Source organism: Hetaerina americana, unplaced genomic scaffold, assembly GCF_022747635.1.
Source record: "Hetaerina americana unplaced genomic scaffold, ioHetAmer1.1.p SCAF_6, whole genome shotgun sequence".
Classification (NCBI taxonomy): domain Eukaryota; kingdom Metazoa; phylum Arthropoda; class Insecta; order Odonata; family Calopterygidae; genus Hetaerina; species Hetaerina americana.
Window position 1 is genome coordinate 41,252,272 of NW_027287205.1, and position 25,313 is coordinate 41,277,584.

Sequence of the window (25,313 nt, forward strand, 5' to 3'; positions counted from 1 at the left end):
CCCCCAAACAGATCCCTCAAGTATTTCTCACGTACTTGACTCTCGTTCTCAAACCACTTATTTGATTTTCGGTGTATTTTATCATTATTTATTTTGATATTTATTATAATTAAATTTTCGCAAATATAAGGTTTATTTGCAAATATATGTATTAGGTGCGGATGTGACATTCGAGGCCAGGATAGGTTTGATATCGTTCTATTCGAACGACGGTATATTTCACTCTAAGTGCCCTCCGCATAGAATGCAAATGAGGGGAACAGAATACCGTTTCCAAATCCGTCTCCATGAGGGTACGAACCCCGGTCCTCGGCAAGAGAAGCTAACACGAGCCACCCCAATCCGAAATCTCTCAATTATGCGCACATACCTCGCACATTGTTCTGATGTCGCAAATTGACTCAGCAATCTATAAGTACTGCTTCCCCTAATACCTCAATAAATATGCTAATTTAGACCGAAAGGCAGGTTTTTATGGAACGGAGTTAAGATATACCATACGAATAACACCATATTTATTAAATTTCTCCTCGCAATACATTTTTTGGTGCCTGGTAACTCCACAGTAATACATTTTTGTCGCGTGATGCATTTTTCCCTCGCGACACTTTTTTTTCGCTCATTACATATTATTCTTGCGCGATAAATTCGTAGCGCACGCGGTAACGCCCTTCATATGGATCAGCGATGAAAACTTCCCCGCCAATATTTGAATTCATTAAAAAGTTTCGAGCTCCCCAATTATCGGTCTGGGGTTCTCCGATCGCATAGCAACCGCGAAACTTTTGATCTGACGTCAAAACCCGCAAAGATGGGGACATATCGCCCGGAAAGGAGGGTCTCGTACATAGGAATCGGGTCAGATGCATCGACGGGGATGGAGCTGGAATACAATCGCGGTTCACTTACCCGTTCGTTGACGGTGACCTGCTGAACTTGTTCCTGCTGCTGACCCGCCGGCATCGAACCGAGGACGAAAACGAGCAGGAAGGCCGCCCGGGGCGTCGCCGACATCCCATAACCGAACATTTTCCCTTCTGTGAGAGTCTCTTGCACTGGAGACGGGGAAGACGGGCTGCCCTCGGGAAGGAACAAATCGAAAGAGGAGGGAAAAAAAAGATGAACGAGATCCGCGGATTGAATGCGCCGGAAGCAAAGGATTACATACGCACAGCGCTTTGAGCCCGGTCGATTAACGTGCTCACCGTCGGGCGCTAAGCTCGGCTCTGATAAAAGGTCTCACGAGGTTTTCTTTCTCTCTCCGAGACTCGGAAGAAAATATCCCCCCTACCTCCCTTCACTGCCCTCCCCCTCTGCCCCTCTCCCACGGCCCGGCAAACCACCGACCCCAGTCTCCTCTCTCTCCCCCCCCCTTCGACTCCTCTCTCTCTCTCTCTCTCTCTCTCTCTCGAAGTGGGCGGTTTAGGGGAGAAAATGAGGCTGAGAGCATGAAAGAATCGAAAGGCGGACTGGTTTGCGGCCACGAAATAAGCGAGTGAGCATTGCCAGGCGAGTTGGATTAGAAAAGGGAAGCGGGACAAGTGGAAGGACGACACCGAAATGAGGCTGTCGGAGTGGTGATCTCCCGTGGTCACGGACTTTGGGAAAACGTTGGGCAAAATCGAATCACTCATTGAAATATTTATTTTCCTTATCTTGAGAGAGAGAGGGTGGGTGTAGAGAAAGAGACAGACGGCAATCTATTGTGGTCACGAGCTTTAGGAAAGCGCTGGGCAATATCGAACCTCTCTTTGGTTTATTTATTTGTCTTGATCTTGATAGAAAGAGAGCGAGAGAATGAGGGATGTAGAGAAAGAACGGAGGGGGGATAGGCAGCGGAGAAATTTGGCATAAGGCACCCGGGAAAAGCAGCCAAGTTTGTAACAGCATAAGACATTAGGACGGGGTTCCTTGGAATCACGAAAAGAACAGACAATACTACGACTATTAGGAGGAGGTGGATACAGAGTGACCGATGTGGCTTGTGACATCGATGGAATTAATATGTCCCCACGTTACATCGGCAGATTGGACCACTGGCACAAGATAGGAAAAATATAAACCACACTGGCAGGTTCAAGAGCACTTGTTCTACCTTCGCATGATACACAATCGTGACAGCATCAGACGTAATCAATCCTGCATTCTTAATTCAAAAAACAAATTTGAAAACTTAATTCTAACATATAGCTTGCTGTATGATGTAGAATGCCAGTGTGTAAGCATATATTTGTGTATGTATGTATATACACACATACAAAAACACACACACACACACACACACATATATATATATATATATATATATATATATATATATATATATATATATATATATATAAAAAATATAGTTGACCGGCAGTGGGATATTGACGACTGAAATAGAGGGGAGAATGTTAGGCAAACGAGGAACGGGAAGGAACAGAATAGGGATGTTGGACGGGATGAAGGGAGGAAGAAAATACTCAGAGCTGAAGAGGGACCTGATGTAAAGTAGGATGTTGTGTTTTGATTGGGGTCACAAATTATTTAATTAGTAATTATGTCCATCCAAAAACCTACCTTAACCGGTAGATTACCTAATAAAAAATATACACCTAAATAGCGAAACTGATAAATAAAACCTCATTACTATCTCGGCAATTACGCGAGATGTTTCAACCGAATATCCGTTGAAAAGACCTCGTGATGACAGCAAGATTATTCTTTAGTCAAATGAACCAAAGCCCCTATTTTCATTCCCCTCTTTACACATTTCTTTCACAATTATCCCAAATACAAAATTTAAAGCCTCAAACCATCTCAATCCCTCTTTCCTTATAGCCCAGCCTCCTGTAACACACAGAACTATAAAATTCATCACTTATAATTTTGAAAAAAGAATTGAAAACAGAATCAGTGATCCCCATAATATTGCGTTAAAGCTCTTTGGAAAGTTGTTCATTAAAAAACATGAAAGAGTTTTGAGAAGAAATATTTTTACGTGCAAGTCGTAGTTTTTAAAATTCTCTCATTTTGTCAAAGTTGTCAAAGGGAGGAAGAAAGTACTCAGAGATGAAGAGGGGTCTGATGTAAAGTAGGATACTGGATTTTGTATTTTGTTAGGAACCACGAAATATTTATTTAGTGGCTGTGTCCATCCAAAAACCTACCTTAACCGGTAGATTACCTAATAATACCTTTGTGTGTGTTCCTATCCCTTTTCCTTATATCTGTCTCTATATTATTATATATTTGTGTGTATATATATATATATATATATACACACATACATATACAAATACATACACATATATTTACATACACACACACACACACACACACATACACACACACACACACACACACACACACACACACATATATATATATATATATATATATATATATATATATATATATATACATATATATATATACATATATATATGTAATTATAGATATATATATACACACGCATACATATCTATGTGTGTCTATATGTTTATAAACATACATGCATATACATGCAGTAGTGCATATTAATACTTGAAAGGTTGGTGTCCTAACACTCCCGGCATACGTCCTTGAAGCGGTTGCGGGATATTGTACAGATGCATATACCGTTTCATCCGTTCCCCTTCAGATGAAACGGAGCACAGAGGCCTAATTCTACGTTAATGACTTGCGAAAAGTACCCTTTCACTAAGTTCTGTCATATTCATCTAAACACTAGCCCACAAGCCGTCGTAAGGAGGGATGGCACGGGGTGTTCGGTCGCCAGGTATTCCAGGTCTCCTCCATTACTCCCACATGCATCTGGAAGCCCAAAATCCACCGGAAGGGGTCTTGGAAGGGGGACATTATTCATGCAACATCCATTATACGTATTACGTATATAGAAACTACTCAACTGGTTACACTAAGAAGGCAATTAAGTAAACCAGTAATTTTCTCCCATACTATCCTTTCCTTTTCTGTACGTGTGTTACGTGTTTTTATGTGCATTCGCTAATATATGTTACTATATATGTATGAGTGCATATTCATGCATAAATTGCCAGTTTCCTGACAACCCCCGCCGCACGTTCATGGGGCCTCCTACGAGGTACGTACTTGGAGGAGGTGAGAGGCCATGGGTACTTTTTCTCGCCTATTTTACATTTATATGTGCTACCCGCATGCCCCTCTCTTCTCCTTCTTCACGAATGCCAGAGGCTTCTAAAATTCCTCGTCTTAAGAGTCACCTCGATCACGTTCAACCGTGATTTCCTCGTTCCAAACCTTCCTTTCAAACCATTCACCTCTCCCTCATATATCTCTGTCGGGTGATTCGAATCTCAATAAGACCTCGTATGCATTGTACACTCTTTCGCGCTCTTCTATTATCGACGTATCTGATCACAATTAATCGTGACCCATTGATTTTCCGCCCAAATGATTACCCATTCCATATTCCTCCGTATATCTCTGCCAACTAGAATATTGCGGCTACTCCTATTAGATGTATATTGCCTCCGCGGAGAGGTAGAGATACCCATCGTGTAAGAAGATAATCTGAAGCCAAAATAGAAGACTGCGAAACAAAGGAGCTGGTCAATGAAAGAGGAATGTATGAAACAATAGTAATGAATTGATCACAAAGAGTAGACGGGTGTATTCGACAATATTCGGATTGAAATACTCATTGATGAACAAAGTTAAATTTAGAAAACATACGGGGCAAAGCGGAGAAAATCCATTGCCAAAAATTGAAGAATAATTTCGAACTTGAAGACACCTAAATTGACTTAAAGAGGCCCGTAGATAACAACTAAAGGACAAGCGTTTTTGATTATTTCAAATTGAATCTTATTCCACCACACCGTTGTGGCAGTTATAAGTACAGAGCAAACCAACTCAAATTGTGCATCTTCACATTTGAAGCGAAATCAATTACGAATTAGAACGAAAGTACAGGACGCATGGAATGCTCTACCGAGGAATACATCAACATCAACCTGAACTCAACTTTCGGCATTTCGTGAAAACGGACAAAATACTCCTTGATCAAAAATTTCCCGGAATTTATTCAGAAAATTAAAAATACAAGTTTATTCATCTAAATCTATATTGTCCCCTTCAAAGTAATCCCCATCGACTGCAACACACTTATGCCAGCGCTTGATCCAATCCTCGAAACATTTTTTATATTCGGTTTTCGGTATGTCCATCAGTGCTTCCTGCGATTTTTCCATTACTTCCTCTCGGCTGCTAAAACGCGTTCCCCGTAATGGTTTTTTAACTCGATTGAACAGAAAGAAGTCACAGGGAGCCAAATCAGGTGAATTCGGTGGCTGTTGGATGGTATTTGTTGCATTTTTCGTCAAAAAATTACGAATAATGATAGCACTGTGCGACGGTGCGTTATCATGGTGCAAAATCCACGAGTTTTCTGCCCACATTTCTGGTCTCTTTCGGCGAATTGCTTCACGCAAACGTCTCATAACGCCCAAATAATACTCTTTGTTTACTGTCTGGCCTTCTGGCAAAAATTCATGATGCACTACACCGTTGTAATCCATGAAAACCGTCAGCATTTCCTTCTTTTTTGACTGAAAACGACGTGGTTTTTTTGGTCTCGGCTCATTTGGTGAACGCCATTCACTTGCCTGATGTCTGGATTGCGTGTCGTACTCATAAACCCACGTCTCGTCTCCAGTAATGATCCTTTTGATGAATGTGGGATCGGATTCAGCCTCGCAAATCATGTCTTTTGCGACGTCAACACGGTCTCTTTTTTGCATGAAATTGAGGTCTTTTGGCACCAACTTTGCTGCTACACGACGGAAACCCAAATCATTAACCACAATGTCTTGGGCGGATCCATAGGCAATGTTCAAGTCCTCCGCTATTTCTCTGATGGTTAATTTGCGGTTATTGACCAACATTTCTTTTACTTTATCAATTTTTTCACCGACTTTCGATGTCGATGGTCTGCCACTGCGTTCATCATCTTCGATTGACTCACGACCACTTCTGAACCGCTCGTGCCACTGGTAAACGACCGTTTTTTTTAGAGAATCGTTGCCGAAACACTTTTCCAACATTTCCAACGTCCGTGCGCCACTAAATCCGTTTTTTACGCAAAATTTAATACAAGTTCGTTGTTGCAAATTTAAATCCATTTCTGCAATTGTAAAAAATCGCCAACACACACAGAGATAGATGTACTCTTGGCTACGTAACTTTTGCAAATGTCAAGTTATGACACTAAGATTTAAAGGGAATATCAACAACAGATGTACCAATTTAACAAAAAAAACAGAACTCAAATTGGAACGATGGGAGCGCCACACGGTGGTTATTCCGGGAACTTTTTGATCAAGTTATACCGAAATCTGCTAAAACTTATGATGGAATGAGTGGAATATTCCAGCATAAACAAAGGGAAATGATTGAAGTCTACAATTCAGGGTCGTAATTTATTCAGTGTATAGTTTCAAAGAGCCTAAGTAACCGTGTCTATCCTCTTAGGTGTTTCAAAAGTTTGGGCTCGCCCTTTTCAGTTGGCTCCATTAGCTATATTTACAAAATCCATTAATTTCATGGCAACACACATTGATCATAATTAAAATCACCGGCAAAAGACAGGTCTAAATTATATAGGGTGAGGCAACATAACTTCCTTATTTTAAAACGTAAAATGCTTTCAAAAAAGGAAGTTATGTTGCCGCACCCTGTATAACAATGAGATCAAGGAATATTCACTACTTTTTGAGCATTGTTTTGTTCTTAAGTTCTTAAGGCTTTTGCATTGAATTGCTATGGTGACTATATTTACGAAAGGGGATCACACTGCCCCTTTTATTAAAACCCAAACGCATAATCAAATTCATACTGTATAACACTTATGAAAAATCACAGATGGGCATGGTTTAAGGAAGGAGGACATAACATGGTAAGCAGAAAGTAGGAATCTTGCTAAATATATACACCCAGCCAATCTAACTATGAAGGTGAGTGAGTGGTAAGTTTCCTGAATTCGAAAGCGGAACTATTAACACTTGCCTCGCTGTTAGGAGTTGGCGATGTAGTAAAGTGGTGTCACTATGGTTCGATTCATTTGATTTATGAGAGTTCCTGAATAAGACCTTCTCAACCGCTATGCCACGGATCACTGCTACGAAATAAAATAAATCAAAATTTTTAACATCGCATACATATTGGTGAGCAGTCGGCATAGAGTCGGGTACGCCACGAGACCTAACAAAGCATAGGCGTACCGTAGACTTGACTAAGCTGAGAGGAATTGACCCAAATAATCCTACGATAGTTAACAAAAACTTTCCATTGAACCACCTGCAAACGAATAGGTCTATTAGAGTTTATGTTTGCACGTATGCATTACTGTACGAATGTATTTGTTATGAGAATTTAAAAGTCATTTGTGGTAAGTCCTCTGTGAACATCTTTCGTGATGCTGAGGACGTCATACCCACTTATTTATCTTACTAATCATTTCTGATGGAATGGTTGAACAAAATAATTTAGTAAATTAACACCAACTTGTACTTAAGGTACGATTCTTAAGTTACGACTACTATTTATCAAATAACTTCCGTGTCATTTATAACTTATTTATGAACGCATTCTTGGCAACAAACATCTTATCAACATAGGTAATAGCAAATACGAAAAAATTACTTTGATATGAAGTCAATGTGAAAAATTCGCCAATCAATCCAACTTCATCAGGATCTCTTATACTGTGTTGACTTAGAATTAAGAATTATGTTAGAGTTTTCGTTTATACAAGGTACCTACAGTTACCTGCTGCACGACCGATCACACGAATGGCTAACGGATAGTTCTAACCTTTATAGGTTCTTCTCTCATTTCCCATTCGTATAACTCAGGAAAGCATGCTTATATAATTGAAAATTATCCTCCAGGCAATATGTAATTAACCTTTAGCACCGGGAGAAGCCTTAACTTGGGCGTTTTACCAATTCTATCCTGACGTGATAAAAAACTACATCAATATCAAGGTTTTGCACTGTTCCTGTAAATAAGTACACATAACTGTAGACTTGAAAGGGACTTCTCAAGAAAGAATTCCTGTGGAACTAATTAATTTGATCTTAAACCTTCAAAATTTCGACCCTACACCAAAAGGGATATTATTTTTCTTCCGTTTTCCCTCTTTACTGACATTTTCCTTTCAAATATGGGTTTACACATCACAATTCCATATTTTTACGGGCAACATGAAAAAGGCAAATATTGTAGACAAATTTTTTTCAGAGCGTCTACAATTAAGACATCAACGCACCAAAAGAGCTTCCTCGAAGAACTCACGATGACATAACATTGTCCAAGAAAGGAATAGAATGTCAGCTCCGTAGTATCAAAGCCAAATAAGCACCTAGTCCAGAAATATATCAGTTAGAATATTGAAGGATTTAGCTGAAGGCATTTCCCTGTTTTTAGAGAGTATTTCTCTTAAGTCGATAGAATAAGGATTAGTAAACCGCGACTGGAAGGTAGCTCACGTTTACCCACCTATTAAGGCAGTGATGATGAGATTCCCACCAATTATTAGCCCATATTTTTAACATTGATTTCATGCAAAATATTGGAGCACTTTTTTTCCAGTAACGTTATAAGATTTATCGGAATAGGAATATACGAGGGTCATCCGGAAAGTAGTACCCGTTCGTGAAATAAAGACACAAAAGTAAATATTAACAAACATAAAAAATTTTATTTGAAAGAGGATACTTTAAACTACTTCTCAACATAATCTACAAGCAAATTAAGGCATTTGTCATAACGTGTGACAAGTTTCTGTATTCCTGCTGCATAGTCCTTCGCCGCCAGCTCATTGAGATACGCGAGGGACCCATCTTGCACAAATTTTTGCATAATGCAGATGGTGTTTAACAATTTCATGAACAATTGTTCGAGAAACATTGGGAAAATGCTCACAGATGTCATCAATTGTGACGCGCCGATCGTTCCTCACGAATTCGTCAACTGAGCTCACCAGTTGGTCTGTAATGACAGACGGTCTCTCCGAACGCTCATCGTCGTGTGTGTTCCCCCTCCCCATGTTGAAGTTGCGACACCACCGCCGAACAGACGACTCGTCCATTACATTGTCTCCATACACCTCCTTTAATTGGCGATGAATATCACATGGGCGAACGTTTCTTGCATTGAGGAATTTAATCACTGCCCTCACTTCACAACTGGCGGCGTTCTCAATTTTTTTAAACATTGTAAACAATCACAGAAACAACACAGGCAATGCTAGCGTCACGCAACTTGGCTCAGAGAAGGCAGACAAGCCACTGAAGCTATCTGACCTCGTCCAGCGGCTACTCGCGTCGTCAGCACTTCATGCGGCACGAACGGGTACTACTTTCCGGATGACCCTCGTACTAGGCCAAAACCAGCACGGATTTAGGAAGAGTAGATTTTGCGAAGTCCAATTGGGTCTTTTTATTCGCGACATTTTATTTGCCCTTACAGGGGCAATGTAAATCGGGCAAAAGCAATACATAGGTGGACACAGTATTTTTGAATTTTAAAAAAGCCTTTGCTAAAGGTCCGTACAATAAATTGTTTCACAAAGTTAAACGCTATGGTGGCAATGAAAAGGTGGTTAATTGGATTAGAGACTTATTGTCATATCGCAAGGAAATATTAATCATCCACGGATTGTGATCAACAGAGGTAGATGTAACTTCGGACTTCCCTCAGGGAAGTGCAATACAACTAAATGTGTGTAGTAGTAGCTGCTTTAGGGGAGGTTACCGACAGCTGAAGTCATTTAGGGATGGATGGGAATGGAGAAACGGTGGAGAGAAACCTTAGAATGAGTCTACTCTTCACGAAAGGCGCCAAGCGGTCCGCAGTTTAACGTCCCATTCGACGGACGGCTTACTCACTTAAAGCGCTCTCCACGGAGCACCTCAAGTGTTGATCGGGATGCAACTGAAAAAGATTTCCCATGTCCAGAATGTCAAGAAGCCAACGGGTACACCACGCTGAAGTGTAATAGGGACGCTGCTACTGTTAATATTCATTCATGCCTTAAGATGACGCGTTAGTAGCAGCATATATTATTTTCAGACGACACGGTGGTGTACAGGAAAAGAACCCCAATGGATTGCGGGTTACTTTCTAGCAATTAAGAGAAAATATTTGATTCGTGCAAGCAATCGGGGTTGAAGCTAAGCAAAAGCCTGGTTTTTGAATTTTTGGAGCAAAAGAAGTGATGAGTAGGACATTTACTATCCAACCGAGAGTCAAGTGCTAACTTTGACGGATAAAATTAAATATCTGTGGGTAGTCCTAACACGGAGCCTTTAATGAGATGCACATATCATGAGAAAACGCGTATCCACCTCAGGGAAACTCGGCTTCATTAAACGAGTGGTCGGGGAATGTCATGCGAAAGTTAAAGAGCAACGTTACTTCGCTTTAGTTAGAACCCATTTGTAATACGCCGCAAGTGTTTGTGATCCTTGAGAGAAATCGTTTATAAATCAATTAGATCAAGTTAAGAGAAAATCCCCTTTAGTAAGGTGGAGACACATAATGGCCCCACACTATTTTGGCTAGAGCAGGTAGAACAGTTTACGTATCTCGGTAGTGTTTTGGACCAACACGGTCAAAGTAGTAGGGACGTAAGGAGAAGAATTGCGGTGGGCAAAGAGGCTTTCACAAGGAGGAGGGAGTTGATGGCAGGGACGTTGAGCAAGGATATTAAGAAAAGACTCGTAAAAACATTGATATGGAGCGTAGCTATGTACGGCGCGGAAACGTGGTCATTGAAGTAGGAGGATAGGCGTAGACTGGAGGCTTTTGATATGTGGGTGTGGAGAAGAATGGAGAAGGTGAAATGGACAGAGAAGAAAACAAACGAGGAAGTACTTCGTATGGTGGGCGAAGAGAGGGGTTTGTTGAGAGCAATCCTATGGAAGCAGGAAAAGTGGATGAAGGGGGTATTGACTGGCAGTGGGATGTTGAACACTGTAATTGAGGGGAGAATGTTAGGCAAACGAGGGAAGGAAAGGAACAGGAAAGGGATGTTGGACGGGATGAAGGGAGGAAGAAAGTACTCAGAGCTGAAGAGGGACCTGATGTAGAGTTGGATGTAGTGTTTTGCTAGGGGTCACAAATTATTTAGTTGGTAATTATGTCCATCCAAAAACCTACCTTAACCGGTAGATTACCTTATATATATATATATATATATATATATATATATATATATATATATATATATATATATATATATATATATATATATATATATATATATATATATATACTATTTTGGAAGATTAGACCACAAAGATAAGGTGAGGGAGATAAACTCTAGTATAGATAGATACAAATATTCTTTCTTTCCTGGGAAAATCAGGAATCATAATAGTAAAAATTCGAAGTCGCAGTGAAAGTAGTAAAAATATTGAATCACCAGTGAAGAAAAGATTAAACCCTGAAAGGACATCTAGTGAACTCGTAGGTGCATGTGCATATTAGTTACTTGCATATTTAATTTCATGTGTGTATGTTAAAACAAGTCGCTAATGAATATATACGTCTGTGTGGGTGTGTTATGATTTTTGTTTGTTTTTCATGTCGCTGCACTTTTGTTTATACGGCGGTATCCCTGGCTACATGGCTTTGCGGCGGATAGCGGGGTGTTGTGTAGATGTAGGATTCCGGTCATGTTTTACACTCAGATGTCAAGTTTCATCTACATCTATGTAATACTCTGCAAGCCACCGGGAAGGTGTGTGGTAGGGTGTTTATCCATACCAGTCACGTGCAATGCATGAGCCCCACTACAGAAAAAAATAAACATGCAATTAACTATTAAGCACTTATAAGAAACAAGAACAGTACACATTTTACCACCACCATTTTTAGTAAAGACTTACGACAAGAGTGATATGTTTCTGGTATAATATAGTCTCAACTACTCTAAAAATATGTACACATTAGTCGTCATTCACACAACACAGATGGAGACTAAATACTTCAATAACTTCATGCACTAAAATACATATACCCATACATACACGCACGTAGACCTACATATGTATATCGGTTTAGGTTTAAGAAATAATAGTCTCCATCAAAGCCTGCACAATTATATCTTGCGAGTTGCTTTTTCCCTGCGCTTGATGAATTGGTATTTGTATGTGCGCATTCATTCTTTCTCTTAAATCTAAATTGTCTGGTCTTCTATTTTATCCTTGCAAATGCTCCTTTTTTAAATGAAAATCGTTTTCTTATACATGTACCTCTACACCTACACAAATACCCCGAAAGTGACAAAAATGTATATGGCAGGTGGTGCATGCACCAGGTGAAAAGGAGAAGGGATAATGGAGAGGGAAGATGTTTAAGAGAGATTGGGAAGATAAAAAAACATTCATTGAAAATCCCTGAAAATACTTGTTTTGTGGTGCACATGTAAATACTTACTCACGTATTGACTTATTAAGAATTTATTCCAGAATGTGGGCCGAATAAAAAAACTTTTCCACCTTCTGTAATTTATTGCAACATCACTTAATGTTGTCTTAACTCTTTAGGGAATTTCTTCCCTTCAATATTTCTTCGCGGCTTTAATGAGAACCTATCGACGTAATATGAGAGGTTAGCATCCTTCGCAGTATCCAATGAAGCTTTCCCTGGTAACGGTTACGACAATCTCCGACAGTTTCGGAATATTTTGGTATTCCACGAACGAAAGCAAAAGCATAATAGTGCGCCAGACCCACTTTCACTGTTTTTAACAAGCTAGTATCATCCTCACTTCCCTGAAACTGAACAGATAGGGGCCTCTTCATCGAAGCCGAAAGTGAACTTCAATTTCCCACGGTCTCCTTTGTTTGTGAAACGCTGAGTTTCGAGCCAACCTAATGGAGGAACTGAAGGACTTGAGATATGCATCAGGAGGCCACAGGTTTTGAAAAAAACACATTCATTATAATCTAGCCTTGCTGTCTTACAAGTCACTCTATTTCATTGAAAAAGGACGGTATGTGCATTCATTTAGAATTAAATTTAAATAAAAGGCTTATTTTTCTTTCATCAAATCAAGCTTTGACAACGTCGAAAAATCATATGCAATTACATTTTATTGTAACCCATTTCCAATCATGCATTAACGGCATATACGCATACCAAACATAGTTTGAAATAAAGGAAATCATATCCAGATTAAGGCGGTATAAAATAAATGAACAATAACTAAATAAACCATTGAATTGATATTTAAGGATATGTTCCTCTGAATGAAAATGTTCCGTAATTATTTGAGTTTCAAGATGATAACCCATGTCAACAAGTTTATATATGTTAAACCCTCCAAAAAGGGTACCTGATCCTTGTATTATTAATCATAAATTCAACATTATTATTACAGGTAATCTACCGGTTAAGTTAGGTTTTAGATGGACACATCAACCGAATAATTTTCTTGTCTCTCTTGAAAAAACACAACCCAACATCCCACTCTACAACAAACCCCTCTACATCTCCGTATACTTCCTTCCTCCCTTTATTCCGATCAATATTTCTATCCTACAGTTTACAGGAACAGTTTAGGTATCTCGGCGGTGTTTCCTACCGCCAGGATACCAACTATCTGCCACCATCCTTTCAAATAATGACCACAAGTACTTATCTCCCCCCCCCCTCTTCTAACCTCTCCATTTCTTTAGTTTCTTAGGGTTTTCTATATTTTCCCTCTTTGTTCCCGCCTACCTTACTCCTCATTCTTCTATCCCCGTCCCCCTTCCTCAAACAGGTATAAATATGATGTATCACAAGCCGAATCTTGTCTTGTACCTGAAGATGGTTCGATGCAATACCAGCAAGAATACTGGCGGGAAAGGGTGAGTTTCTCGTTTGTTAAATTTAAGCATAAACAAATGTCTGTCCTGCTAATCTCTTTACACAATAGTATTGAAAAATTCGCTCAAAATAAGTATTCTCCCATCGCAAATTTCTTTCTTTCTTTCCTCTTGGATGATGTCCTTACACCTGTCATTGGAACTTCTTCCTCGGCATGTTTATTTACATCTACATAATACCCCGCCAGCCGCCGTAAGGGCTTGTGGCGGGGGTGTTCGGTTACCACCCGCAAAACAGAATAAAACCACTTGCAAAACCAACAAATTCATGCCAATTTACGTCCACCAAGACGTGTATGTATATTCATGCAAAAAAATCATTTTAACTTACCCTCATGCAAAGACAATTACTATCAACTAACACACACACTTGCAATAGGACCTACGAATATACCTTCATATATAGTATCCGCTTAACAGATAGATATACCCCAAATACAGTTTCACGCATTTGCAAGCACTTATCAGTCCTTAATACTTGCATGAAATTTAATTTCTCATCAACCTCTTGCTAAACGTAAAGTTGGAGATAAACCCCGAAGATCTTGGAGCTAATATAAGCAAAGTTAATATCAATACTGTTTTACAAAAACATAATAAAAATCTATTTGTATAAAAAAAAGTATGAAGGATGTCGAAATGTGTTACCATAAATACTTAAATGTTCCAAAACTCGTTTACTTGGAGACAGCATCATACATAGGTATTTAGGTCGTTTGGAGGCACATAAGCAAAGCCATTAGCCTAAGCCCTGTGACTTTGACGACCTGCTTGACGTGAAAATAGATAGATAGTAACTAAAAATAATGATGAAAAATCTTACTGCTTGAGATAAAAAAAGAAAGAGTAGAAACGGTGATCTGTATAGCAGCTGAGTAAAATGAGGGAAGGTAGTCTGGTTAAGTTTTTTACCTTAGGAAAATTAACTTGTGAAGTGGTCCCTTAAATGTTGTTGTTGTGGATGGAGAGTTTTTTTTACGTCATCTGGGAGAGAGTTCCACAGACGGTATGCTAGTACATGCAAAGATTTGTAATAGATTTCCGTGCGATGGTGTGGGATAAGAAGTTTATTGTTACCCCTAGTATTCCCGTTGTGGAATGAGCTGATGGGGAGAAAATTTTTGCATAAATATTTAGGTGAGTGGCTTGAAAATATACTGTAGAGAATTGAAATAATATTTAAATGCCTGCGACCCTCTAGCTTTAACCAGGATCTTCTTGTCAATGAGTGAGAAATATGATCATGTTTTATATGATCACATGAGTATGGACCGCACATAGGAATTATGGGTCCTATGAAGATTGGTTTTCAGTTCTCCTGAAAGGCCTTGGTATACCATCACAGTATTCAAAATAGGGAATGAGAAGAGAGGATACAAGAAGCATCATTAAAGAGGGGGAGCAATGTGCACCTTTCAGTGAATGCAGGGATGAGTTTATTTTTCTGCAGATAGCAATTCCGTGATTCCAGTATTTTTAATAAATTTTTTAAACCCCATAGCGACAAAGCAGCAAGATCTGCATTAATTTAGTTAATTATTCTAGGTAGGTCGTGAAGACGGGAATGGTGATATATACGTATTTGTAAATCATCGGCGTAAAGTTGATGATTGCAATTAGAAATACTTTTACACATCATTTATATATAGGGAGCAAAGCTAAGGTCCAAGAATGCATCCTTATGGAACTCCCTTGTGTATTTGAAGCCAGGTAGAGGATGAATTAGGTGTGATGACTCTTTGAAATCGGTTACTTCAGTATTAGCCAATCCATTGTAGAGACGAGGAAGACAGATTAAGGATTTTAAGTTTTGCTTGGAGAATATCTTTGCCAATTGAGTCGAAGGCTTTCGTAAGGTCAAGGAGAGTCATTATTGTCACCTCTTTGCAATCCATAGATAGTCGGATGTCATCTGTTATTGAAAATAAAATGACGGATTCCGTGTAATTAGTTATAAAGAGGAGGATGCACCAGATGAGCACGGATAGCCTCCTGACCTGATGCATGCCAGCTGCAATTTGAGCGGCTGTTCCATGAAGACCTTGGATTTTAATAGGTTTAGGAATCACGATTTCCCAGAACTGGCGAGAGTTATAAATTTCCAAATCGCCACAAGGTCACACGCGATAAGAAAATACCGTGAAAATGGCTTGAACTGGCGAATGAACGCTTTGTTGACGGGAAAACGGCGGGGAATTGATAAAATGTTGCCCTCCTCTTCACTCCCGAGGCTAGTTTTCCGGGACGGCTGCGAAAATAAAAGCGAACTGGAATAATCGAATGGGAAGTCTTCGGAAAGCGTGCGCGGTAAAGATAGATTGAAAGAGGAATAAGTGTGTGTATGAAAACGTGAAAGGTCGAAGAGTGAATTAAGGGGAGGAGAAGTTCATGGCACGGTCAGAAATATCCGTCATATCCTTTAGTGAATATGCTATTAAAAGTCTAGCGGGAAAGGTAAATGATTTTCTTTGTACAATCTTGGCCTGATGATTCCCAAACCCGCGCCTAACGCGAATAAATACCCGAAAAACTTACATAGAAGCACACGGTTTTTCATCTCCAAATTGTTCCAACCTCCATTCAAAGTCGAAGAAGCTGCAGAAGTGGATGCAGGAGATAATGAAGATAGGGCAGATACGGATAAATACGTATAGGGCAGAATGCCGGGAAAATGAGGTAAAGGAAGGAAAATATGTACGATCCAATCTTAATTTCATATCAGATGAAATTAAAGTTGGATCATAACTGTTCGAGTCGATGTTTCACCTTCAGTGAATGCTAATGCGAAGGTACTCAACCTGCGGCCGGGAGTTGGGGTTTACGGGTAAATTAAGTTGCAAATACAGCTGCATAATGCATTTGTCAATTGTTCGTCCTTCATGAGTAGAATACTATCTGGTAATTAGGGACTATGTTCAGTGCCATCTAGCCCTTTTTTATGGTTTTTCTTATTTGTTTTAGTTCAGTTAGTTTAGTAAGTGACTGTATAACATTCGTAATATAAAAATATAGATAAAAATGGCAAAGGCATTCTAAATACAGGCGAGGACAATATTGGATACTGCGTAGACACCTGGTAAATTTGTAGGTTCATATTTATATTAGCTGCTAGTATATGCACTTCATGTGTTTATGGTAAAATGAGTTTTGTATGAATATAAACATATCTGTGAGTGTGAGTTGGCACGCTCTTGCTGGTTTTACATACCCATGGTTTTATTCTGTTTAATGGGTGTGTCCTAATACCCGCCGCCACTCGCCCTAGCGGCGGCTTGAGCAGTATTATGTAGATGTGGAGGTTATATATATATTTTTTTTTCAGGTAATCTACCGGTTAAGGTAGGTTTTTGGATGGACACAACTACCAAACAAATATTTTATTACTCCTAACAAAACACAAAATCCATCATCCTACTCTATATCAGGTCCCTCTTCATCTCTGAGTACTTTCTTCCTCCCTTCATTCCGTCCAACATCCCTATTCTGTTCCTTCCCTTTCCTCTTTTGCCCAACATTCTACCCTCTATCACAGTCTTCAACATCCCACTGCGGGTCAACACCCCCTTCATCCACTTTTCCTGCCTCCAGAGGATTGCTCCCAACAAACCCCTCTCTTCGCCCACCATACCATATATATATATATATATATATATATATATATATATATATATATATATATATATATATATATATATATCCCTCCCCGGACTACAACCTTGACGTGGTGGAAGGGCTTGTGCGTTCCGATGACCCCTAGAGCTGTGCTGGCGGGAGTAATAAAAATTGCTCCTGGTAGGGTCACCCATGCCAGATAGGTCGAAGGTTAGGAGCCAGACGAAAGGTAGTCCACGCAGCGTCTGTTCCTCAGTGAGGCGGCTGCAATGGCGTTTGACCCCAGTGGGGCGGCCAGTAAGTGATGGTGTCACGTTAAAAACACTATTGAGGAAGGCAACGGGAAACCACCTCAATTATCATTCCCAAGATAAATATGATGGACAATAGAGATATTTTGAGTCCTGGCAACCACGGGGCTCGGCTCAATTGGCCGTGTGTCGTGCCCGGCAGCGGGGGAGGCAAGGCTTCCGCGGTCGTCATCCCACGAAACCCTTGCAAGGGAACACCAGCAGCAGCAGGAGAGAAGACTCAGGAGAAGAAGACAAAATTAGTTAGAATAGGAACGTGGAATGTTAGGACAATGATGAGGACAGGGAAATTGGAGAATGTTAAGCGAGATATGGGAAGGGTAAATATAGATATTTTAGGTCTATGCGAGGTGAGATGGAAAGATAGCGGGGATTACTGGAGTGATAAGTATAGAATAATATACAGCGGTGGGGACGAGAGCCAACGAGGGGTTGCCATAGTATTAAATGAAGAGGTAGGAAGAAGCGTAGTCAACATAGAGCAGGTAACGGATAGAATACTACTAGTGGAGATAAAAGCAGAACCGACGAACTTAGTTATTATTCAGGTATACATGCCACCGAGTAACCATATGGAAGAAGAGGTCGATAGGATATACGATCAGTTAGAGGACATAATCGCATGTGTTCCTCCTGGGAAACATTTGATAGTGATGGGGGATTGGAATGCGACGGTAGGCGAAGGAGGAGATGGTGATGAGGTGGGGGACTACGGTTTGGGCACGAGGAATGACCGCGGGGAGAAAGCAGTTGAGTTCTGCAGGAGACAGGGGTTAGTCATCACCAACACTTGGTTTGGACACCACAAAAGACGCAGGTATACATGGAAAATGCCAGGTGACTCAGGAAGATATCAGCTAGATTATATCCTGGTTAGACACAGGTTTAGGAATAGTGTGATAAATTCCCACAGCTTCCCGGGAGCGGATGCGGACTCAGACCGCAATTTAGTTGTTATAAAATGTAGCGTACGTTTCAAAAGATAAGGCAGGGGCGGCGAGTTAGAAAATGGAATGTAGAAGCATTAAACGGGTTGAAAAGGAAGGAATACAAACAGGCGGTAGAGAAAATCATGGAGGATGGTAAAGGGCTTAGTACTATCGAAGAAAAATGGGACAGTATTAAGAAAGGGTTGTCTAAAGCCGCAAAAGACACTATTGGAACCGTTAACGCTAAAGGGACTAGAAAACCATGGATCACGGATGAGATGATTACAAAGATGGATGAGCGGCGAAAATGGAAGAATATAAATACAGAATTAGGCAAAATGAAGTACAAAGAATTGAACAGTAAATTGAGGCGGGCAACAAATAAAGCAAAGGAAGCATGGTGGAAGACGCAGGGCGAGGATATACCTGTATAGTAAAGAACTCAGACCAACAAAGTAAGACATTGAAAAAGAAAATGACGTAGAGGAAGACAGCTTAGGTCCAGGCATACTAGACCATGAGATAGAAAGGGCATTAAGGGAGATGAAACTAAATAAGGGCGTGGGGGTAGATAACATTCCCGTGGAACTTTTAAAATGCTTATGAAAATGTGGGAGGAAGAGGCTATATGGGCTGATCCGTAGTATTTATGAGGAGGGAATATGGCCGGAAGACTTTGTGAGATCAGTTTTAGTTCCTATTCCGAAAAAGGTAAAGGCCACGTAATGTGAGGACTATAGGACAATTAGTTTGATATCCCACGCAGCTAAAGTTGTTCTCGTTATCATCAATAAAAGGATAGAGAGTAGGGCAAACGATTACTTAGGGGATGATCAGTTTGGGTTTAGGGAGGGGAGAGGTAGGCGTGATGCCATTGCAGTATTGAGTTTATTAATCGAGAGGAATATAGAACACAAACAGGAGGTATTTGCCTGTTTCGTAGATTTAGAAAAAGCATTTGATAGAGTGGATTGGGAAAAACTAATGAGTATATTGCAGAAAATAGGAATAGAATGGAGGGAAAGGAGGCTAATCCGCAAACTGTACATGTTTCAGACAGCACAGGTGCGAGTGGGAAATGGTGAGTCTGGATTGGCAGTGTTAGGAAGAGATGCAAAGTAGGGTTTCCCAATATCACCGTTGCTGTTCAACCTGTATGCAGAGGAAATGATAATGGAGGCATGGGAAGACCTGGAGGTAGGAATGAAGGTGGGCGGGGAATTCGTGAAATCGTGAAGTTTGCTGATGGCCAAGCTTTAGTTTGTCAGTCAGCCAAGGGGTTGCAAGCATTGCTTAGTGCATTGGATACTCTGTGCGACAGGTATGGGATGAGAATCAATAGTAATAAAACTATGTAATGCGATTTTCTAGAAAGAAAAAGGCTGAGCTTAACATTAAAATAGGAGGGCAAAAGCTAGAGCAGGTAGAACAGTTTACGTATCTCGGTAGCGTTTTGGACCAACACGGTCAAAGTAGTAGGGACGTAAGGAGAAGAATTGCGCTAGGCAAAGAGGCTTTCACAAGGAGGAGGGAGTTGATGACGGGGACGTTGAGTAAGGATGTTAAGAAAAGACTCGTGAAAACTTTGAAATGGAGCGTAGCTATGTACGGCGCGGAAACGTGGTCATTGAAGCAGGAGTATAGACGTAGACTGGAGGCTTTTGAAATGTGGGTGTGGAGAAGAATGGAGGAGGTGAAATGGGCAGAGAAGAAAACAAATGAGGAAGTACTTTGTATGGTGGGCGAAGAGAGAGGTTTGCTGGGAACAATCCTATGGAGGCAGGAAAAGTGGCTGAAGGGGGTATTGACCGACAGCGGGATGTTGAAGACTGTAATTGAGGGGAGAATGTTAGGCAAACGAGGAAAGGGAAGGAACAGGATAGGGATGTTGGACGGGATGAAGGGAGGAAGAAAGTACTCAGAGCTGAAGAGGGACCTGATGTAAAGTAGGATGTTGTGTTTTTCTAGGGGTCACAAATTATTTAATTAGTAATTATGTCCATCCAAAGGGTCGCGGTAGTCCAGTGGGTAGAGCGTTTGACTGCTGACCGGAGGGTCCCGGGTTCGTTCCCGGGCAAGGCACTCTGGGCACCTGCAGCTCTACCCAAGCTAAAGTGATTTTTCGGGTACCAGGTCTTCCTGGGAAACCATAACCAGCACAGGGAAAGGAACTGGCCCCCCTACCCTGATGTGTGAATTACACACGCCGTATAGGGCTTAGTACTGGGTGATCTCTACCATCACCTACTAAACCGACCTTCGGGTTGATTACTGTGTTTATAGTTTTTTATGGTCCATCCAAAAGCCTACCTTAACCGGTAGATTACCTAACTTATATATATATATATATATATATATATATATATATATATATATATATATATATATATATATATAATTAGGTATAATTATATATATATATATATATATATATATATATATATAATTAGGTATAATTATATATATATATATATATATATATATATATAGAAAATGTATCAAAATGGCATCTACTGAACTCCGGTGTAGCATCTTTATGTGAGGTAAAAATTATGCAGAGCTAAAGAAAATAGTTAGTTGTGATATTTAATAAGAGTCTTCAGGATATATTATGCGTACTAGTCAGGGCTTAGGAATCCCATATGTGGGTAATACCTGTGTTCACCAAAACCTGGCTCTAACCCTAGGGAATATTGCTAGGAACAATTTCTATATCCTACACGATTCCTGCCTTTTTTGATATTCTCTCAAAAACGTTTTCACATTTTTTCTCGAAAACATCCAATAAATGGGACCAATATAACAGATGTAGGATCGGTAAAATACTTGGATGTAACGATGACTAAGGAATAGTCCTGGGGAAAACAAATTCGCAAAATTTGTGGATTAGCTAATAAAAAGTTAGGATTCATGAAAAGGATACTTGGTACATGTAATGAGAGTGTTAAGGAGCTTAATTATTTTACCTTAATTATTTACCTAGACTACCTGTATGCTGCCAGTGTATGGAATCCTCAAGAGGACGGCTTAGTTTTAGAACTAGATCGAGTGCAACGAAGAGCAGCTAAGTTTGTGAAAATGTGTTATGAACTAGGTTACAGTATCACGACGCTATTGGAAGATCTAGCGTAGGAGCCATTAGTTGACTGTAGTTTGAAATACAGGTTAAATTTACTGTGTAAATTTGAGGCCGGTTACGTATCTGAGGATGTTAAAGACATATTACCGGCCCCGAATTACTATGATAGAACAGATAACGTACATACAGGGTCCGTACAATAAGTATCGTGACTGGTTTGCTGTAGCCTCAACAGAGTGGTGGATGGGGGTCCGACCGATCGGCTCGGTAAAGGGGTCCCCCACCACTCAGGCGCACTTTAGTTCAGTCGCCTCCGGGCATGCGTTGAGACAGGAGGAGGATTTTTGTGACGTAATTGTTTGTGGTGTCGTGCGGCGCTACTCTGTGAAGTTTTGCGTTAAACTCGGGAAATCTGCGTCGGAGACCCTTGAACTCATTAAAAAGGCTTCTGGGGATGATGCCTTAAGCCGCACAAGAGTTTTTGAGTGGCACAAAATGTTAAAGGAAGCCCGGGAGCTCGTCGAATACGAGCACCGCGTCGGACGCCCGACGATCACTCGAACCGATGCTCTGGTGGCCAAAGTGAAAAAGGTTTTGGACTCTGACAGGCGTTCAACCGTCGCCCTTATCAGTGAGGAGACCGGCCTTTCTGTCGGAACCGTCCACACCCTTGTAACAGAGGATCTTGCGATGAGCTAAGTGTGCGCGAAGCTGGTGCCGAAAGTCTTGAGCGAGGAACAAAAACTGTCGCGGGTGGAAATTTCGCAAGAAATTTTGGAGAGCGTCCAGGAAGATGAAGATTTTCTGGACACCTTTATTACCTCAGAGGAACGCTCAAAAGGAGCTCAAAGGATATCCGTTCGACTCCATCGAGATGATTCCAGCGGCGACGACAAAGGCTCTCAACAGTATTCTGGGAACCGACTTCCAGTGAGCTTTTGACGAGTGGCAGACGCGCCAAACTACAGGTTTATCGATGCAGGAGGGATGTATTTTGAAGAGTATTAAGTCATTGTAATGATAACTGCAATAAATTTGGATTTTTGGAAACAGTCCCGATACTTATTGTGTGGACCCTGTAAAATCAGGGGGATAAATAGCAGAATGGAATGATAAAAATGTTGTTTTTTCCTCGTATAATCTGAGATCAAAATAGATATGACATCAATCGGGAAGGAGATAATTAGCATTGGCAGTGTGAATATTTTGTCAATATCTTGCTTGTTATTGCTGAAACCCATCTTTTTAACAGTTACCCTGCATGATTTTAATATACGTATCCTGTAATTGAATATTTTTACACGTAAGTACTTTTTTTGTGTGATTAACTATGTTCCAGTGCATGATTTGACTAATATTTGTTTAGAGGAGTCATGATTGGTAGTTTGAATGCATGGCTGATGACCTTACACCTCCCGCCACACGCCCTAGCAGCGGCTTGCGGGGAATTATGAAGATATAGAAAGAATCAGTCCAACTTCATGAGCATTCAACTCCATATACTAGCAGCATATTCTATTCTTCTACCTACACATGCATGTATATACACATAATGCAATAATTAGTACAAAGACCATGAACACAGTAATCAACCCGAAGGTCGGTTTGGTAGGTGATGGCAGAGTTCACCCATTACTAAGCCCGACGGCGTGTAAAATTCGCACATCAGGGTAGGGGGGCCAGTTCCTTTCCCTACGCCAGTTTTGGTCTCCCAGGAAGATATGGTATTAGAAAAATAACACAGCTTGGGTGGAGCTGAGGGAGCCCAGAGAGACTTACGGGCCTCCGGTCAGTAGTCCAACGCTCTCTCTACCCTTGGATTTCCACGACCCATCGTGCCTGACTAAATCATTTTACTTTGATTGTTAAATAAAAATATTTGAGAACTTTAGTTCGATTTTATTATGTTGTATATATTACGAGGGAAGGACGAGTACTTGAATCTGTTGAAGACGGTCCATTTCTCATGTTTTATCTACGTGGTCGAATCTATCGATATGATTTCATCTATATCTATGCACTACCCCGCAAGCCGTCGCACAGACGTGTGGCAGGGGGTGTTAAATCTTCAACCCTACTAGATCTAATGCAATACTTCCACAAGCATGTGGTACCCCGTGATCCACAAAAAGACTTCCCTCGCTTTCGCGAGAAACCTAAGGTCTAAAACTTGTTCATCCATCATATATTTACTCTTCTCATAGAAATATTTAAAAAATAAAGGATAATCTATGAAGCTTTTCCAATTAATTTGTAACTGAGGTGTGAAATTAAGTAGTTGAAGCTGAATTTAATAATTAACATATCACTTTGGTTTTAATATTTTACTAGAAATAGTGGTGGTACCATTTGCATTCCTCTTTAGTCCGATAAGTGGTTACTAATTCATTTGTAAGACGGAATAGTTTTCTGTAATTGTGTCCCATGCATGGCTTTGTCTGTTCGTGTGCTGTGCACTCATAGCGTTGATACACCCACTGCCACACAACTTCTCGATGGTTTGCAGGGTGTTATGTGAATGTGGAATTAACTTTTCCTCCCATTGATCACATACTTTCCAGGTATTCCAAATGCGGCCGAAGTAACATATATTTTTTTACCTTTTCATTACATTTTCCTACAACCCGTCTACTCTTAATACCCTAGCTACTTTAAGACCGACCCATATATTCTCCCGACGTATTTGCCCCGCAAAAGGTCTAGCGCCCAAGTATTTTACCTGTTTAGAGTTGCTTAATTGCTCTATTTACGGTCCGCATCAAATTTTTTCACCAATATGCTTTCCGCTACATCTTAACTCTAAGTCAATGTTGTCAATCCCCTCCTCCTTGCGTATAATCTAAGTGAAGGTTATGAAAGGGGCTCTTAGGGAGAGAGTAAAAATAGATTAATAATCACCCTCAAACTGTTCCAAACGTCGGAGAGCGTTGATCCGTAGTGTCGTCACCCTTGGCTCCAGGCGACCGTCTAAACTCGTCGGGAGATAGAGGACGATGATTCGAGGGAGGTCGAGTGGTGTTGTCTGCGAGAGATCAGCCGTGCTTGTGGATGCATGCATGTACACGCATTTACATATATGTAGCTGTAGCTAAAGTGGTGCGATTGAGGGGTTCGAGGGGTGTAGGGATAGCGTGGAGACATGGGGGGGGGAGGCGAGGTGTTGCGACTGGCGATGACGCGGAGTGTGAGAATCCGGGGGGAGAGGGGCGGGTAGGACATTGGTTGTTAAGTGGAGGAGGGAGGGGAGGGAGCAGGACAGAGGAATGGTTGTGAAGAAGAGCGCAGGGGAAAGTGCTTCCATTTCGGACGGGCGGAAGTAGGGGCGAAGGGCGAAAGGCCCACGACACCGGTTTCCCACCTCGTCGGGCGAGACTATAAAACTGACCAACACCACGTGCCTCGTTCCCCCCAAAGCCTTCAAAAACCCACTTCACAAGTCTCTTTCAATTTCCACGTATTTAACCAGCCTGATAAAAGT

General features: G+C 40.7%; 1 protein-coding gene across 2 annotated transcripts in view; it reads right to left on the reverse strand.

Annotated features, from left to right (window-relative positions):
• The window catches only part of LOC139695119 (GILT-like protein 1), a 49,262-nt gene extending 24,402 nt beyond the window's left edge, over window positions 1–24,860 (reverse strand). Inside the window, exons 1-2 of one of the 2 annotated variants that reach the window (XM_071593757.1) lie at window positions 24,734–24,860; window positions 910–1,075 (exon numbers count right to left, since the gene is read on the reverse strand). In XM_071593757.1, coding sequence (XP_071449858.1) covers window positions 910–1,029 — 120 coding nt within the window. In that variant the 5' untranslated portion in view covers window positions 1,030–1,075; window positions 24,734–24,860. Of the gene's footprint in view, window positions 1–909; window positions 1,193–24,733 lie in introns of those variants that run through there. The other variant, XM_071593758.1, reaches the window with a different exon arrangement.
• Between the last annotated feature and the right edge of the window lie 453 nt (window positions 24,861–25,313).